At 45.6% G+C, this 18,450-nt stretch overlaps 1 protein-coding gene across 6 annotated transcripts in view; it reads left to right on the plus strand.

Moving 5' to 3' along the window:
* Window positions 1-18,450, plus strand: part of SLC22A13 (solute carrier family 22 member 13) — a 44,396-nt gene that overhangs the window by 10,205 nt on the left and 15,741 nt on the right. Inside the window, exons 7-10 of one of the 6 annotated variants that reach the window (XM_007517071.3) lie at window positions 287-501; window positions 681-789; window positions 1,636-1,851; window positions 2,084-2,971. The exons of 4 other annotated variants lie outside the window; for them this stretch is intronic. In XM_007517071.3, coding sequence (XP_007517133.1) covers window positions 287-501; window positions 681-789; window positions 1,636-1,851; window positions 2,084-2,177 — 634 coding nt within the window. In that variant the 3' untranslated portion in view covers window positions 2,178-2,971. Of the gene's footprint in view, window positions 1-286; window positions 502-680; window positions 790-1,635; window positions 1,852-2,083; window positions 2,972-7,798; window positions 8,311-18,450 lie in introns of those variants that run through there. One more of the 6 variants, XM_060180623.1, reaches the window with a different exon arrangement.

An 18,450-nucleotide genomic window follows, 5' to 3' on the forward strand; every position in this document is an offset into this window, starting at 1 on the left:
ACCTGGCAGACAAATCTGTATTTTGCAAACATAGAGGCAAAGGTAACAGTCAGTAGGATTTCTGTAGGTATAGGAGACCAGATTGGATGACAGTCAGTAGGATTTCTAATAACAAGTATCTGGAGTCAGAAGCTTCTTTAATAGGGTGGGCTATCTGGGATGGCTGGTTTTCTCCCTGGCTGAGTCGTTCTCTCTGGTGTGACTTCCGGCCAAGGCAGACCTGCTGTCTGCATTATAATGAGATCTCATCACCTACCAGTGACAAGGATTCTTGGGTACTTTGTAGGTTTGTGGACAGTCTGGGGTACTTTGGACTGAGTCTCCAGGTAGGGGACTTCGGCTTGGACATCTACCTGACGCAACTAATCTTCGGGGCTGTAGAGGTGCCCGCCCGCTACTCCAGTATTTACATGATGCAGTGGTTTGGCCGCAGGTGGAGCCAGATGGGCACTCTGATTCTGGGAGGCCTCATGTCCATCATCATCATCTTCATCCCGGCAGGTAACAGGCTCATTCTCCCTACCCCACCTGCCCACTCTTACCTGGGGCCAGGAGCTAGCAGTGGCCCTTGCTTGATTTTTAGAAGCCAGTGGGATGAGGGGACTGGATGGATAGGGCAGGGCAGCCCAATGTCTCCCCAATCCCCTTCTCTCCTATGACTGACCAGCACCCTCCTCCAGGTCAGCCAGTGGTGGTGACTGTGCTGGCTGTGGTGGGGAAGTTTGCCACCGCTGCCGGATTCACCATTTCCTATGTGTACTCTGCTGAGCTCTTCCCCACCATCCTCCGGTAAGGGCTGCTGGAGCCCCTTCTGCTCCCCAGACCCAGATTTTGTTCATCTCCCTCCTCCCACCCTCAGTTCCACGCTACTCCCATACAACAGTATGTGTGTGTGTGTGTGTGGGGGAGTCCAGACAACTCAAAATCTAGTCTGAACCCCCAGGTTGTCTTAAGGCTGGGGGGGGGGACGGGCAGATACAGAAGTAGGTCAGGTCCTGGTCTTGCCAGGACTGGCACCTGGGATGAATCAAAAGATAAATAGTCCAGGGGCCAGGTGGTAGCATGCCTGTTTGAGAGCATTACTATGTGCAAGGACCTGGGTTCAAGCCCCTGGTCTCCCACCTGCCGGGCAGAACGCTTCCAGAGTGGTGAAGTAGTGCTACAAGTCTCTCTTTCGCTCTCTCTTTTTCTTTCTCAATTTCTTTTTTTTTCTTTCTCTCTTTCCTTTCTTTTTCTCCCCCTTCATTTTCTTCTCAATTTCCATTTTGCTCTCCCTCTTTCTCCTCCTCCTTTTCCCTCTCAACTTTTTTTCTCTCTCTCTCCATATATATTTACCCAGAAGAAGGAGCACCCAGGTGGAGACCAGGGGTAGTTAGGAGGTGTGGTCTCTGGCCTGAAACTTGATAGGTGAGCAGGAATGTAACAGGCACTCACAGGTCTGGAGGAAGCCTGGCTCAGGGCAGGCTCACAGGTAGCTTAGCATGTGGAGCAGGGAGGAGGAAAGCAGGTGGAGCTGGGTGGGCTGGGTAGGCCCCGAGACCCTGGAGGCTGAGGACGGCCTGTGAGAAAGGGCCCATCATCGACCAGCAGGCCTGAGGTGGGGCTGCTCACCCTGTAACTCCTCCCCTCCCTCAGGCAGACGGGCATGGGGCTGGTGGGCGTCTTCTCGAGGATCGGGGGCATCCTCACACCGCTCGTGATCCTGCTGGCTGATTACCACGAGGCCCTCCCTAAGGTCATCTATGGCAGCCTTCCCATCGCGGCAGGCCTGCTCTGCATCCTGCTCCCCGAGACTCGCGGGCAGCCCCTGAAGGACACCATCGAGGACCTGGAGCAGGGGCCCCACCCTCGGTGAGCCATTTACTCTCCGGGATGGGCCTCACTCACCCCAGTCAATCCACCATCCCAGAAGCTGAGGCCTCTCCCTCATCCCTTGTCCATTGTTACTCAGAGCCTGGGGTGTGAGGAGAAGGAGGAGACCTCTCTAGGAAGACCAGGCACCTGACTGGTTTTGGGATAGAGCCTCCCTACTCTGAGGAAGGGGCGGTAAGGTCCCCCAGTAATGGCCTCCCTCTCCCTCTAGGTCTCCTAAGCAGAAGCCATCAGAAAAGGATTCGGGAGCCAAAGGGACAACCTCCAGCACAGGGGTGGCCTTCATGAGCAGCACATACTTTTGACTGTATCTCTAAAGGCCAGAGCATTGGCTGTGGGGGGGCTGCCCCCTGAAGATGGCTGGGCCCCGTGAGCAAAGCCAGCCTTGCTTAAGGGGCAGCACATACCATGCCCTGGCCTCAGCACCCTGCTCCTGCCAAACCCAGCCCTAGTAGCTTCTGGGACAGCCCCCCCCCCCCCACACACACACATTTCCCTCTTCCCTGGGTCCCCAACACCCTGGTCTGGCTTAGTGTCCTGGGTGTGTCTTGACTGAACTTCTTCAACAGTCTCATGGGGATGTGGCTCCCCTGATCTCCTCAACCTGGGGTCCTCATGTCCTCAAAATACAGTCAAGGGGCTGGGTGGTAGCGCATTGGGTTAAGTGCATGTGGAGTTAAGCGCAAGGACCAGCCTAAGGATCCCGGTTTGAGCCCCAGTTCCTCACCTGCATGAAGCAGGTCTGTAGGTATCTATCTTTCCTCTCTGTCTTCTCCTCCTCTCTTGATTTCTTTCTGTCCTATCCAACAACAACAATAACAACAATAATAATAAGGGCAACAAAAATTGGAAAAAATGATCTCCAGGAGCAGTGGGTTTGTAGTGTAGGCACCGAGCCCCCAGTGTTAACCCTGGAGGGAAAAAAAAGGAAAAAAAATAGTCAAGTCCAGAACAGAACACTGAGGTAGGGCCCTTTCAAGCATGTGGGAGGAGAAGAGGGTGGAGGAGGGTGGAGATGGATGAGAAGGAAGGGGAGGAGGAGGAGGAAGAGAAGAAGTAGGAAGAGGAGGAGGGGGACGTAGATGAGGAGAAGGAAGAAGAGGAAATGGAGGAGAAGGAAGGGGAAGAAGAGGAGGAGGAAGAGGAAGAAGAGGAGGAGTAGGAATAGGAAGAGGAGGAATATGAAGCTGTTACTCCATGCAGGCAAGTGGACAAAAGGATTGTGAATGGAGAGAAGCTGGTGGGTCCTTCACGTGGCTGGAGCCAAGGTGATGAAGGTCCCATAAGGACACAAGCTGCGGCTGAGAGGAGACTCAGTGTCCAGCTGACACCACCTCTTCAGTCTCGCATTATCTTCCCCTATTGCTCTGCCCGCACTCAGCTAGTTCACTCTTCACTCTGGGGCATGGCTCAGCGGAGGCAGTGGGACAAGAGGACAGAGGTCCACTGCTCTCTGCACCCCTCCTCACCCTCACACCCCACTGCCTCTGACCCCTGTGCGCTTAGCTCTGGGTGAGAGGAAGGGCAGAGGTCTCGCTTAGCTGCTTCTTGCTCCCTTGTAGGCTCGAGCTGGCTAATCAGTCACTGTGCTCCACAGCTCCTCTAAGCCAGCTCTCCCAGAGGAGAGCATGCTTGTGGGGTTCCTGGCCATCTCTGGGGACTTTAGCACAAGCAATGGACTCACAACTCACTCTCTGGCACCCTTCTTGAGCTCCTGTCCCCCCCCCCCATACTACACCCTGCAGTCTCTCCCTGGACCCCTTGCCTTACAGCCCTCATGTGTGCAGTCCCACCAAGCTACCTCAAGCCAGATTACCTTCCCCAGCATCTACTTGACCCCTAAGAATGCCACATATCCTTGGGTCACCAGATGGTCAGGAGAAGAGCCCCCTCAGGCACTGACATCCCCTCCCACTCCCAGCCCCCCACAGCTTGCCTGGCTTGCAAAGCCTCCTCTTTCAGCGAACTTCCTACCTGTGAGGATCTGCTCTCTCCTCAAGGCACCCCCAGTCTCTAAAATGGGTTCTTCCTGACCCCCCTTTCCTGCACACTCCCCTTCTCTTCTGGGTCCTGGACTAGGGGAGTGGCTAAGGGACTTATGCTGATGTCTAACTTCAGCATGGAAGTATCCAGAACCTCTCTGTATCTATTGCTCATGGAGTTCAGCTTTGATGGATTCTATTTCTATTTAGCTTCCTGCTGAGGACTCATTCATAGAACCCCAGGCTAAACTCATCCTTTGGGGACACTCACAAGTTTTTCTGTGGCCCAGAGACAGCTCACCTGGTAGAGTGCATGTCTGTAGCTCCAGCACCACAGCACTGGGGGAAAGTTCCATGGATGGTGGAATGGTGCTGTGGTGTTTCTCTCTCTCTCACACACACTCTCTCTCTCTCTCTCTCTCTCTCTCTCTCTTTTGGCAGCTCTCCTTCTGTGTCTCCATGTCTTTGGAATAAAAAAATGAGATTTGGCCTGGGACCTGTGGACTTACACAAGTGAGAGGCCCCAGTGCCATAAAAAATAGTCAGTTGTCCTTGACACAAAATGGTACTTGGGTTGAAACTGCCAGTGTGTGAAGAACCCAGATAGAAGTGGTGGATCTTTGTGCCCCTTGCAGACAGAATGATCTTCATCGATGGAAGGAGACTGAAATATAGCCTTCACTGATATAAGGATACATGCCAAAACTCACATATTGCCTTGGGGCTGGTTTTTGGAGCCTTGTTATTATTTTTAATGTTTTTTTACTATCTTTATTTATTTATTGGATAGAGACAGCCAGAAATTGAGAGAGAAGGAGGAGATAGAGAGGGAGAGAGACAGAGAGACACCTGCAGCACTGCTTTGCCACTTGCAAAGCTTTCCTCCTACAGATGGGGACCGGGGGTTCAAACCTGGGTCCTTGAGCATTGTAATGTGTGCGCTCTACCAGGTATGCCACCACCCAGCCCTTTATTATTATTATTATTTTTAAGAGACTGTGATGGAGAGTTATTTTCTCTGTATGCATTAAAAAGTGGCTGATGGCTTATTCTGGTCACCAGGTAAGTCTTTGAGTAGTTGCTGAGGGGAAGTCAGTAGCTGGGACCTCAGAGGGTTGGTACAGACATTCACTTTTTTCCTCTTCCTTTTTACTGAGGGATTAATGGTTTACAGTAAGTACAGTTGTTGACACAGGGGTAAAACTTCTGTGTTTTAGGTGTCTGCAAAACACTCATTCCCAGCCTAGGTCTCCCTCTACCTTCCTGCACCAGGACCTGAAAGCTGCCTCCCCAACCATCAGAGTCCTTTGCTTTGGTGCAAGACACCAAACCCAGTCCAAGCTCTACTTTGTGTTTCCCCTTCTGTTCTTTTTTTAAAATCTTAAATTTTTTTTTTTTTATTATTAGATAGAGACAGCCAGAAATTGAGAGGGAAGGGGATGATAGACAACTGCAACACTGCTTCACCACTCGTGAAGCTTCTCCCCTGCAGGTGGGGACGGGGGCGTTGAACGTGGGTCCTTGCACACTATAACACAAGCGCTTAACCAGGTGCACCACCACCCGGCCCCCTGTTTTTATTTTTCAACTTCTGTCTGAGAGTGAGGCCATCCCATACTCACCCTTCTCTTTCTGGCTGTCACTCACCCCACCCAGCATCTCCCAGGTCACTGTCAAGCATGTGTTTGGCCCTGCCTCATACACCCACTGACCCAGATACCTGGTCATTTCCTAGGGAGGCCCTGAGCATATTGCACCCCAAGAGCCCCAATCCATGCAGACGTGAAACTCCCTTGCACCTTGAGCAGTAACTTGGGTGAGGAGACCAAGTGTGGGGGGAGAAAGGTCCCCCTGAAGGGCAGGTGGCAGGCCATGGAGGGGGGGGAGAAGGCATTCGGGGAGGCAGAGTCCTTTTTGGGGGTGAAGATGAGCAATGAGTGGGCAGGTGTCACAGCTGCAAGGACTTCTGGGAGTCTGAGGAATCAGATGCAGGTGTGGTTAGTGAGACCTTTATTTCAGTTTTGAACTTTCTCCAGAGGGTACTTAAAGGTCAGAGTTCTTGTTTTCTTTTTCAGCAAAACAGTGGTTCCGTGGGGTTTGTATTTTAAAAACCAAACTCTAGCTAAAGAGTTGTTGGAAAAGGGTAAGAGCAGAGGCAGAAAATCCAGGCAGGGCATCCTGACAACCGTGAAATGACCCACAAACACACCTTACGCTGTTTTATCTCCATTATGTTCTGAGGAGGAAATGGGTGAAGGCAGTAGGACCAGGAGGTGGCTAGATTTGAGGGCCAGCCAAAAAGTGAACTGATCTTGGGCTGTGTGCTCCCCAGAGTTCAGCATCTTGGCTCTTTCTGGTTCTGTTCAAGAGAAGTCTCCTGACTACTAGGCTTAGTGACAGCTCTCCCTTCTCACATCCTATGAGTTAAGCCTGCTTTATACTCATCTTGTGTCCACTACACTTGCCCAGCTAACTCCTCCACGTCAATGCCAACTCCCACTCTCCTGGCCCCCAGCCCATCTGGTTCTAGCTGTGGGTCGGTCAACCCTGTGTTTCAGGAATTGCTGCTCCAAAGCCAGGCGAATCCCCATGCCCCCAGTCCTCCTCCTTCCTCTTCTCTTCCTTCCTCTCCTTGGTCTCTCACAGCCAGGCAACCAGAGCCAGAGCCTCTCTGCTCCCCTTTTGTTGCTGCTGGACCACTACAGCCCCTACCACTTAAAAATCCTATTGCAGCCTCCCCCTCTCCCTGCCACACACACTGGTCTCCACTTCACCCCCATCTCCAGACCTCCAGCTGACACAGCTTCATTTATCTGGAAACACCCAGGCTTCTTTCCAATCAGCTCCTGCCATCATCTTGGGAGACATTCTCCTCCCCGTCCAGAGCTCAAGAATTCTCAGCATGGAAGTACATGAGCGAAGGAGCCTTGATTCAGGCCACAGTACCGCCTCTGCTGATGTCCCAACCCAGCTATGATATCACAGAAATGGATTTTCTCTAGTTTCTGAAGACAGGAAGTCCAAGACCAGAGTACCAGCAGAGCCAGGCTGTGTTGAGGCCCCTCTCCATGGTGGGAGTCCTTGCAGAGGGCTGCCTTGTCACTGTGCCCTCCATGACCTTTCCTCAGTGTGTGTGTGTGTGGAGAGAGTGAGGCCTTCCTGCCTCTCTTCCTTAGACCACTGGTTCCGCCGGGAAGGCTCACCAAGCTGACCAGAATTCTCAAAGGCTCCAAATACTACCCCACTGGGGGTAAGGGCTTTGATGTCTACACTGCGTGTATGTGTGGGGACAAGAGTTCAGCCTCACTGGACCTGCTCGTCTGCTGATAGTATCTCACTGGCCTTGTCTTCTCTGTTTAGATTGCAGGGTGGATGGCACCATTTTAATTTTGATTGACATCCCTTTCTTTCCATCACCAACCCCCTGCACTTTACCCTTTTCACACCCTGATTGTGCCCAGCTGCCGTGGCTCTTCTGACAGGCTGATGAGCCTGACAGGCTGCTCTCTGTCTCCCTGCACCCTGACCACTGGTGCTGACAGTCATCTCTCCCCAACGAAGTCACAGGTGTTCTGTGACTTCTCAGCCTTTGGCTTCAACATAGGACACGATCACAGTCCCCAGTGGCACCCAGCACCCCTTCCAATATTCTTTATCACCAGAGCTTACTCTCTCTCTCTCCCTCTCTCCCCTTCACTCTCTCCCTTCCTCCCTTTCTTTCTTTTTTAAAAATATTTATTTTATTTATTTATTCCCTTTTGTTGCCCTTGTTGTTTTATTGTTGTAGTTATTATTGTTGTTGTCGTTGTTGGATAGGACAGAGAGAAATGGAGAGAGGAGGGGAAGACAGAGAGGAGGAGAGAAAGATAGACACCTGCAGACCTGCTTCACCGCCTGTGAAGCGACTCCCCTGCAGGTGGGGAGCCGGGGTTCGAACCCCTCCCTTTCTTTCTCCCCCTTGTGGGCTGGAGAAGGGCAAGTTGTGTTTCAGAGGATGGAAGCATTTCCTTCAGCGGGAAGCTTCTCCCGGTGACAATGACAGTGTCCAGAAGCTCAGGGGCTTTGTATGTGGGAAGATATTCCCAACCTACCCTGCCCCATGCAGCCCCCAGGGTTTGTGCCTCCAGACCAGAATGCCTTTCCTCACCATTCCTACCCCACCCTGAGGAGCCCTGTCCCATTATGATGCTGCTTCCTGGCCACCAGTGGAACCTCAAGGTTCCGCTTCCAAGGGTCTGGCTGGGCCTGGATTGTAGTCAGGTGGGCCCTGGCTTTGGCTTGTGGTCCCATTTCCAGGGAGGAAGGACTGGGAGAGTGTGGAAGGTGGCAGTTATGAGACCCAGAAACTGATATCCAGTGGGGCTGCATTTCTCAGCACGGATGTGGACAGGAGCCTGCAGGGGCCTGTTTGGCTCTGGGGAGTCTTCTGAAGGAGCAGGCTGCCGTCCTAGGAAGTGTGAGTTCTCAGATGTGGCCTCTGGCCATTTCCTGCCCTCAGTAGGAGTGCTGCTTCTGCTTCTCGCCTCCCTCTTCAGGCCTCAGTCTCCTCTTGTGTCCTCTGACCTGCCCTATTGGCATCTGTACAGGGAGTTAGTCTAGCTTCAGGGTCTTGTGGGTGTCAGGGCCCCACTGGGTGTTCAGGTGATAACTAGGAGGGACACTGAGGGGACTCATTGCAGGGAGGCTGATACTGTATCCCCCCTCACCTTGACCAGTTCTTAAAGCTAAATCCTGGGGTTGAGTGACAGTGCACCTATTTGAGCATATATGCTACAATGTACAAGGGCCCGGGTTCAAGCCCTTCGTCCCTACCTGCAGGGGCAAAGCTCTGTGAATGGTGGAGCAGCTTTCCAAGTCTCTCTCTGTCTCTCTCCCTCTCCATCACTGCCTTCCTTCTTGATTTCTGGCTGTCTCTATTCAATAAATAAATACTGATAATAATTTTTAAAAAAGCTAAATCCCTGTAAGGAGAAAGAAGGCCTCCCTCCCTGAAGTCTACTCCACCTACCTTCACCCTCTTCAACCTGCCACAGCTTCTAGACTCATCCATATTGCTGAAAATGGCAGGTTTCAATCTTTTAAAAATATTTATTTTTACATATTGGATAGAGACAGAATGAAATCAAAATGCAAGGGGGAGATAGAGAAGGTGAGAGAAAGACATCTGCAATACTGCTTCACCACTCATGCACCTTCACCTCTCCTGACACAGGTGGGGACTGGAGGTTTGAACCTGGACCCTTGTGCATTGTAATATGTGTGCTTTATCAGATGCATACCAGCCAGCCCAATTTTAATCTCTTTTTTTAAATAACTGAATACCATTCATATATATCACATCTTTATCCATTTGTCAGCTGCTTGGTCGGCACTTAGGTAGATTCCAGTACTTGAATATTATAAATAATGCAGCAATAAACACAGAATTTGTATTTTTTATTTTTTATTATTTATTTGTAAATAGGAAACATTGACAAAACCATAGGATAAGAGGGGCATAACTCCACACATTTCCCACCATCAGAACTCCACATCTCACTCCCTTTCCTGATAGCTTTCCTATTCTTTAACCCTCTGAGAGTATGGACCCAAGGTCATTATGGGGGTGCAGAAGGTGGAAGGTCTGGCTTCTGTATTTGCTTCCCCACTGAACATGGGTGTTGACAGGTCGATCCATAGGAATTAGTATTTTAGTATTTTTTTTATTAGTGTCTTCTTTGGAGCAGAATCCCTTCAAATCCTCTGCCTATTTTTTATTTTAAAAGCTATTATTGGGAGTCAGGTGATAGCACAGCGGGTTAAGCACAGGTGGCATGAAGTGAAGGACCGGCATAAGGATTCCGGTTCGAGCCCCCGGATCCCCACCTGCAGGGGAGTCGCTTCACAGGCGGTGAAGCAAGTCTGCAGGTGTCTATCTTTCTCTCCCCCTTTCTGTCTTCTACTCCTCTCTTCATTTCTCTCTGTCCTATCTAACAACAATGACATAAATAACATAAGTACAACAACACTAAAAAAACAAGGGCAACAAAAGGGAAAATAAAAAAAATTAAAAAGCTATTATTATTTTACAATGATGGAATTTAAGGTGCATAGTCTTAACTGTCTTAATATGTATAAGACTCATCACACCCACCACCAAAGTTCTATTCTCATTTCACTGTCGACAAGACTTCTCTATCTTCCTCTTCCTCCTTTCTTTGTTTCCTTTGGTAACCACCATATATTTCACTGAATCTGAATTGCTTTTTTAAATTATTGGACAGAAACAGAAATTGAGAGGGGAGAAGGAGATAGAGAGGGAGAGAAATAGACAACTGTAGCTCTGCTTCACCACTCATGAAGCTTCTGGGGAGGAAGACCAGGGCCTTGAACCTGGATCCTTGTGCACTCAGTGTGTGCACTTAACCAGGTGTGCCAACGCCTGGCCCCCATTGTGGAGTTCTATGAGCTCTTTGTGTATTTTAGATAACCACCCTTTGTCAGATATGTGATGTGCAAATAAATATATTTCCCCATTCAGTAGTCTTTTTATTTATTTCTTTGGTAGGTATTCTCTTTCAAGATGCAGAAACTTTTTTAGTTTTATGTATCCCCATATGTTTATTCTAGTTTTTGTTTCCCTTGCTATAGGAGTTGAGTCCTTAGTACATCTCTGAGGTTGATTGATGTTAATAAATGCACTATTTATGCTTTCTTCTGTATATTTTGTGGTTTTATGCCTTACACTCAAGTCTTTAATCTGTTTGGCATCAATTTCTGTACATGGTGTTAGATACTGACCATGCTTTTGTATGTTTCTCCATCTTCCTCCCTTCTTTCTTTTCTGGGAAGAAAAAAAAGATTATCTAACTTTTTAAAAAAATTCTTTATTGGGGGATTAATGTTTTACGTTCAACAGTAAATAAAATAGTTTTTCCGGGGAGTCAGGCTGTAGCGCATCGGGTTAAGCGCAGGTGGCGCAAAGCACAAGGACTGGCATAAGGATCCCGGTTCGAACCCCGGCTCCCCACCTGCAGGGGAGTCGCTTCATAGGCGGTGAAGCAGGTCTGCAGGTGTCTATCTTTCTCTCTCCTCCTCTCTGTCTTCCCCTCCTCTCTCCATTTCTCTCTGTCCTATCCAACAACGACAACAACAATAATAACTACAACAATAAACAACAAGGGCAACAAAAGGGAATAAATAAATAAAATAAATATTTAAAAAATAAAAAACAAAAAAACAAAACAAAAAAAACTTAAAAAAAAAGTTTTTACATGTATAACATTTCTCAGTTTTCCACATAATACAACCCCCACTAGGTCTTCTGTCATCCTTTTCCAGCACTCTCCTCCCCTTCTTTTTAATTTTTTTCTTTCTTTTTAAAAATTTCATTATTGGGGGATTAATGTATTACACTTCACAGTAAATACAATAGTTGGTACATGCATAACATTTCTCAATTTTTCACATAACAATACAACCCCCACTAGGTCCTCTGTCATCCTTTTCCAGAACTCTTCCCCCTTCTTTCCTTCCTTCCTTCCTTCCTTCCTTCCTTCCTTCCTTCCTTCCTTCCTTCCTTCCTTCTTGTATGAAATATGTGTATGAAAAGATCTCCAACATTATTTGTTGTTGGGGAATTTCAGTTTGAATGAATTAAAAAGAAAGAGTGAGATCATTCTACATACCTATTAGAATGGCTATAATCCAATAAACTGACAATACCAATTTCTGGCAAGGCTTCAGAGCATGAATTCTTACTCATTGCAGTGGGAGTGCAGAGTGATGTAGATGGTGGAAGATGGTTTGGCAGTTTCTTCCATAACTAAACAGGCTCACCATACGATTCAGTGTTCCTAGGTATTTACCCAACTGCATTGAAAAACTTGTCCACACAAAAACCTGCAAGCAAATATTTATAGCAACTTTATTTACAGTTGTCAAACACTGAAAATAGCCAAGATGTCCCTAAATAGTTGAGGGGGGCAAGTTGTGGTTCTTGAGTATGGTAGAATATTATTCAGTTCAAGAACCTAGTGGGGGTTGTCTTATTATATGAAAACTGGGAAATGTTATGCATGTACAAACTATTGTATTTACTGTTGAATGTAAGACATTAATTCCCCAATAAAGAAATTAAAAAAAAAGAATATTATTCAGTCCTAGATTTTTTTTTAAAAGGCTCTTTAGGGCATGGGAAGACATGGAAGACCCTGAAATGCGTATTACTAACTGAAAGCAGTCAGACTGAAAAGGCTGTAAGTTGTATGATTCCAACTGTACGACATTATGGAAAAGGGGAGACAGATAGCAAAATGATCACTGGTTGACAGGGTATTGAGATGATGACGGATGACCTAATAAGTGCATACAGCTTTTATTTTAGGTATCCTAATGATATCGTAAGGGTAGATATAGGAATCTATGCATTTATCAAAACACATAGCACTTTATATAACACAAATTGTAAATACCCATGTGTGTGTTTTAATATTTAGGAGATTCAAAATATCAGGATGGAATTTAGAATGTAACAAGTATACCTATTACAAATATGTTAATATATGGCAATTAAAATTGTTAATAAGTTGTTTATCAGTGACTTTGAATCTAATTGCACTACAACAAGGAGGAGTGACAAAAAATGAAAATATATATGCATTCTCTGGTTATTAGATGCAGAATTTTATAAGTGGTTGTTTGTTAAAGTTAAAAAAAATTTTTTTTATAGTACAGAGAGAAATGGAGCGAGGAGGGGAAGACAGAGAGGGCGAGAGAAAGACACCTGCACACCTGCTTCACTGCCTGTGAGGTGACTCTCATGCAGGTGGGGAGCCGGGGGGGCTCAAACCAGGATCCTTACCCCGGTCCTTGCGCTTTGCGCTATATGCGCTTAACCCACTGTGCTACCTCTGGACTCCCATTTTTTTTTGAATTTTTAAAGATCTATTTATTGATGCAAGAGAGCCAGAGTGTCACTCTGGCACACGGGATGCTGGGGATGGAACTTGGGACCTCCTGCTTCCAAGTCCAGTGCTCTTGTTTGTTAAAGTTTTAAGTTGTGTTCTTTAACCATTATATATCTTTTTTAAATTTATGACCCCTTGAAAGTGATACATAGACTTAAAATTTTTTTAATAGGGGGCTCGGTGGTAGCACAGCGGGTTAAGGGCACATGGCATGAAGTGTACCGACCAGCATTAGGATCCTGGTTTGAGCTCCCAGCTCCCTACCTGCAGGGGGGTTGCTTCACAAGCGGTGAAGCAGGTGTGCAGGTGTCTATCTTGCTCTTCCCCTCTCTGTCTTCCCCTCCTCTGTTGATTTCTGTCTTGTCCAACAATAACGATAGCAATAACAACAACGATAAAACAACAAGGGCACAAAATGGAAAAAAATGGCCTCTAGGAGCAGTGGATTGGTAGTGTAGGCACCGAGCCCCAGCGCTAACCCTAGAGGCAAAAAAAAAAAAAAAGGTTTTAATAGTGAGTTACAAGATTATATAAGGTATTAAGGATATAGTTCCTCATCCCCCTCCCACTGTAATAGCCACCATAGTTCTTCCAAGGTCTTAGAGACAGTTTGGATATTTTTTCAAGTTTATATGTTTCAATTCTCTCTACTCCATACATGAGTTAAGTTGACTTTTACTGTCTTACTCACTACACTAAGCACAATCACCTCTGGCTTCATTTATTTTGCCCCAAAGGACATAATATCAACTTTTTAAATTCCAGAGATGATTACTCCGTGGAGTGTATGTCCTACAACTTCTTCATCTAGTTCTCTGTTGATGGGGTTTTAGGTTGCTTCCATATTCTGACTATTGTGAGTAATGCAGCTATGACATGGCTGTGAATGTATGTCCTTTTGAGTGTTTTCCTGTTGGATTTTTTTTTTTTTTTTTTTTACAAATGTTGAGGAATTGTATTGTTGGATCAGAAAGTAATCCCATTTTCATTTGTTTGAGGATTCTCCATACTCTTTCTTTTATGATTTTATTTATTTAAAAAAAATTTTATACTTATTTATTTTCCCTTTTGTTGCCCTTGTTGTTTTTCATTTCTGTTGTTGTTATTATTATTATTGATGTCATAAGACAGAGAGAAATGAAATGGAGAGAGGAGGGGACGACAGAGAGAGAGAGAGAAAGATAGACACCTGCAGACCTGCTTCACTGCCTGTGAAGCAACTCCCCTTCAGGTGGGAAGCCGGGGGCTCGAACTGGGATCCTTACGCTGGTCCTTGGACCTTGCGCCATGTGCACTTAACCCGCTGCGCTACTGACTCCCATCCATACTCTTTTATACAATGGCTGCATCAAGAGTTCTTTCTCTACATCCTTCCCAACACTTATCATTTCCTGTTTTGTTAATGAAGGTAACTTCGCACTGTAAGGTGGAATCTCAGTGTGGTTTTAATTTGCATTTCTCTAATGATGAGTGAAGTGGGGGCATTTCCTCATATGTCTGTGGGTCATGTCTCTCTTTCTCTCTTTTTCATTTTTTGCTTCCAAGGGTTACTGCTGGGGCTCCATGCCTACACTACAAATCCACTGCTCCTGGAGGCCTTTTTTTTTTTCATTGTTGTTGTTGCTGCTGCTGTTGTTGGATAGAACATTGAGAAATTGAGAGAGGAGGGAAAGATAGAGAGGGGGAGAGAAAGAAAGACACCTGCAGACCTGCTCCACAGTTTGTGAGGTGACCCCCTCCACTTCCTGCAGGTGGGGACCCAGGGGCTCAAACCTGGTCCCTGCACTTTGTACTATGTGCACCTAACCTAGTGTGCCACTGCCCAGGTTTATGGATTCTTTATATATGTTTGATATTAACTGCTTGCCAGATGCGTGTTGTCCAAATACCTTCCCCCAGTTGCTGTATTGCCTGTTTACTATTGTGAGTTTGCTTTTGGTGTGTTGAAGTTGTTGTTTTTTTTTTAATTTCTTTACTGGGGAATTAATGTTTTACATTCAACAGTAAATACAATAGTTTGTACATGCATAACATTTCCCAGTTTTCCATATAACAATACAACCCGAACTGGGTCCTCTGTCATCTTTTTTGGACCTGTATTCTCCCCCCCCATGAAGTTTTTTAATGGGATGTAGTCTCACTTATTTAGTCATATTTTAGTTTAATTTATCCACGGGACTGACTCTCCAAATCTTTGATATTGAGGTCCTGAAGTGTTTTACCAATTTGTTTTTCTATGTATTTTTTGCAGTTGCAGGTCTAATATTTAGATCTTTGATCCATTTTGAGTTAATTTTGGTGTTAAGTGGTGGTCTAGTTGCACTTTTCTGCAGGTACATTGACATTTCTAATGATGTTGGAGGTGTCAATTTCTCCTGTTAAAACACTTATTAAAGTGTTAAAACACTTATTAAAGGGTAATGGAACCCTTCTAGTCATGACATGAACACAGCAAGCATAAAGTGGGTATGCTCTGGAATAAATGGAATTAGTGCTATCTTATTTAAAAATGACATATTTGTTTTGCTTTTAAATACTGACACCTTGATCCAACTGTTCTTTTCCTTTTTTTTCTTTTTATTTATTCCCTTTCATTGCCCTTGTTGTTTTATTGTTGTAGTTATTGATGTCATTGTTGTTGGATAGGACAGAGAGAAATCGAGAGAAGAGGGGAAGACAGAGAAGGGGAGAGAAAGATAGACACCTGCAGACCTGCTTCACCGCCTGCGAAGCAACTCCTCTGCAGGTGGGGAGCCGGGGGCTCGAACCAGGATCCTTAGGCCAGTCCTTGCACTTTGTGCTACCTGTGCTTAACCTGCTGCACTACCACCCAACTCCCTGATTATTTTCTTTTTAAATTTTTATTAGTTATTTAATATTGATTAACAAGATTATAAGATAACAGGGGTACAATTCCATACAGTTCCCACCATGAGAGTTCCATGTCCCATCCCTTTCATTGAAAGCTTCCTTATTCTTTATCCCTCTGGGAGTATGGACCAAATTTTTTTTTGTATTTATTTATTCCCTTTGTTGCCCTCGAGTTTAGTGCCATGTGCACTTAACCCGCTGTGCTACAGCCCAACCCCCAGCAGTAAGATATAAAGCAGAACAAAATGTTTAATAAACAGGAAACAAAGAGTAGGAATATAGCAGATAAGAATAGAGACCATGGGGTAGAAAAAGCTATGATGTCTAATTTAGGTATGTTCCTAGGTGTCTATGACTTTAGTAATCTCTGCTTAAGCTTGATAGTTAACATGAAGGTAAACTAGAAATATTGTCTGGGGGTTGATGTCAGATCTGAGATTAGAACTTGAAAACTGGATGAGAGCTGAGAATAACTCCTAAACTTGGGGGGAAAAAATTACAATTAACGTTTAATCACATCCATCTGTCCTGGTGCCCATATCTATTCATATTCAGCACAGGAGCCTGTGTAATTGCCAGGTCCCTGTCAGACTGTGCTCATAGTCCATGGTCACAGTTGGGACTAGGTGTGTCCTTTCTTTCTTTCTTTCTTTCTTTCTTTCTTTCTTTCTTTCTTTTTCTTTTTTTTCATCAGTGTTTTGATGATGTTTTTCACTCTCCTCTGAATTCCTTGCTGTTAAATAACTTTCACTTCTTTTTTTAAAAAATATTTATTTTATTTATTCCCTTTTGTTGCCCTTGTGGTTTTATTGTTATAGTTATTATTGTTGTTGTCATTGTTGGATAGGACAGAGAGAAATGGAGAGAGGAGGGGAAGACAGAGAGGGGGAGAGAAAGATAGACACCTGCAGACCTGCTTCACCGCCTGTGAAGCGACTCCCCTGCAGGTGGGGAGCCGGGGTTCGAACCGGGATCCTTATGCCGGTCCTTGTGCTTTGCGCCACCTGCGCTTAACCCGCTGCGCTACAGCCTGACTCCCATAACTTTCACTTCTTTCAGTATCATTCCTCCCAGTGGTGCCTGCTATTTTCTCATTCTTGTTTTAAGCTCAACATTGTAATCACAGCTTTTATTTCTTTGAAAAGCTTGTAAAAATAAATAGCTTTTCTATATGCTGTACCTGACAGTTTCAACATCCACGTCTAAATTTGTACCTACTCCTAGCATTAGGGATGGCTGTCTTTCTCAGGCACTGTATAACCTTTGTTTTCAACTCTTTGCTCTCAATCTATGAGAGTTAAAAGGGCCAAATTTGAACAAACTCCTTCACAGAGAGGGCTTCAGCTTTTGCTGGGGGTGGGGGGTTGGGGAGTGGGGTAAGGGGTGCCCCAACCCAGGACCATGTCAGAGATGCCGAGACTTCTGACTTAGAAAAAAAAAAACTGCAATTAAAGTTTTTTTTTTTTTAAAAAAATTAAAGCTTAGTTTTCCTTTCTTGCTATGGTTCCAAGATAATATTCTTAGTCAACATTGCTACCTTGCTCCTTCTATTTCCTTTGTGATGGTTATTATTACTGTTCATTGTTTAATTCTTTAACTCTGCAATTGAACATTTTAATTAGCCAACATAAGCAACATTTAGAGTTGCCTCTATATTTAACATGTTGATGATGTACACCTCACATGGTCCTCCTGAAATAATATTCCTCCTCCTTATCCTTTAGAAGTTCCATGGTCAGGCCTCCAGTATTACTGCTCCCTCAGGTTTTGACTATCTGGAACTGTCTTTTTTTAAAAAAAAATTTATTTATTTATACCCTTTTGTTGCCCTTGTTGTTTTATTGTTGTAGTTATTATTGTCATCGATGTTGTATAGGACAGACAGACATGGAGAGAGGAGGGGAAGACAGAAGGGCGGGGAGAGAAAGACAAACACTTGCAGACCTGCTTCACCATTTGTGAAGCGACTCCCTTGCAGGTGGGGACCGGGGGCTCAAACCCGGATCCTTACGCTGGTCCTTGTGCTTTGTTGCCACCTGGGCTTAACGCTACCGCCTGACTCCCGGAACTGTCTTTATTTTACCCTAGTTCTTTCCTTCCCAGTATCCCTGTGTGGCTAAATGTCACCTTGCTATTCTGATGTCCCACTGCACCTGCTAAGACTACCCATCCCTGTGAGCAAGGCTTTCAACCACCCTTGTTTCCTGGCCACTGCAGACCCAGATATATATATATATATTTTTTATTAAAGAAAGGATTAATTAACAAAACCATAGGGTAGGAGGGGTACAACTCCACACAATTCCCACCACCCAATCTCCATATCCCACCCCCTCCCCCGATAGTTTTCCCATTCTCTATCCCTCTGGGAGCATGGACCCAGAGACCCAGATATTTTGAGGGAGATTTGTCTCCTTTAAAGGAATGTTCCTTGGAGACATCTCACTTTGGCAAGACTGATGGTGTGTGTGTAAGAATTTGAATTGTGTGAAATTTATATGATCGCTCCTTAGGATTCTTCATGACCAGGAAAGTATAGTAATTTTTAAACATAAGGTACACACACACACACACACACACACACACACACACACACACACTTGAGGTATAATGATAGTTCACCAAGTTTCAATCCCTGTACTACATGGAATTACTATGGTACTGGGAGAAGCTCTGGTGCTGTGGTCTCTCTCTCTCTCTCTCTGTCTCTCTCTCTCTCACACACACACACACAGATCCACACACACACAGATATACACACACAGAAAAGCAACTAG

The sequence above is a fragment of the Erinaceus europaeus genome, chromosome 21 (assembly GCF_950295315.1).
Source record: "Erinaceus europaeus chromosome 21, mEriEur2.1, whole genome shotgun sequence".
NCBI lineage: Eukaryota > Metazoa > Chordata > Mammalia > Eulipotyphla > Erinaceidae > Erinaceus > Erinaceus europaeus.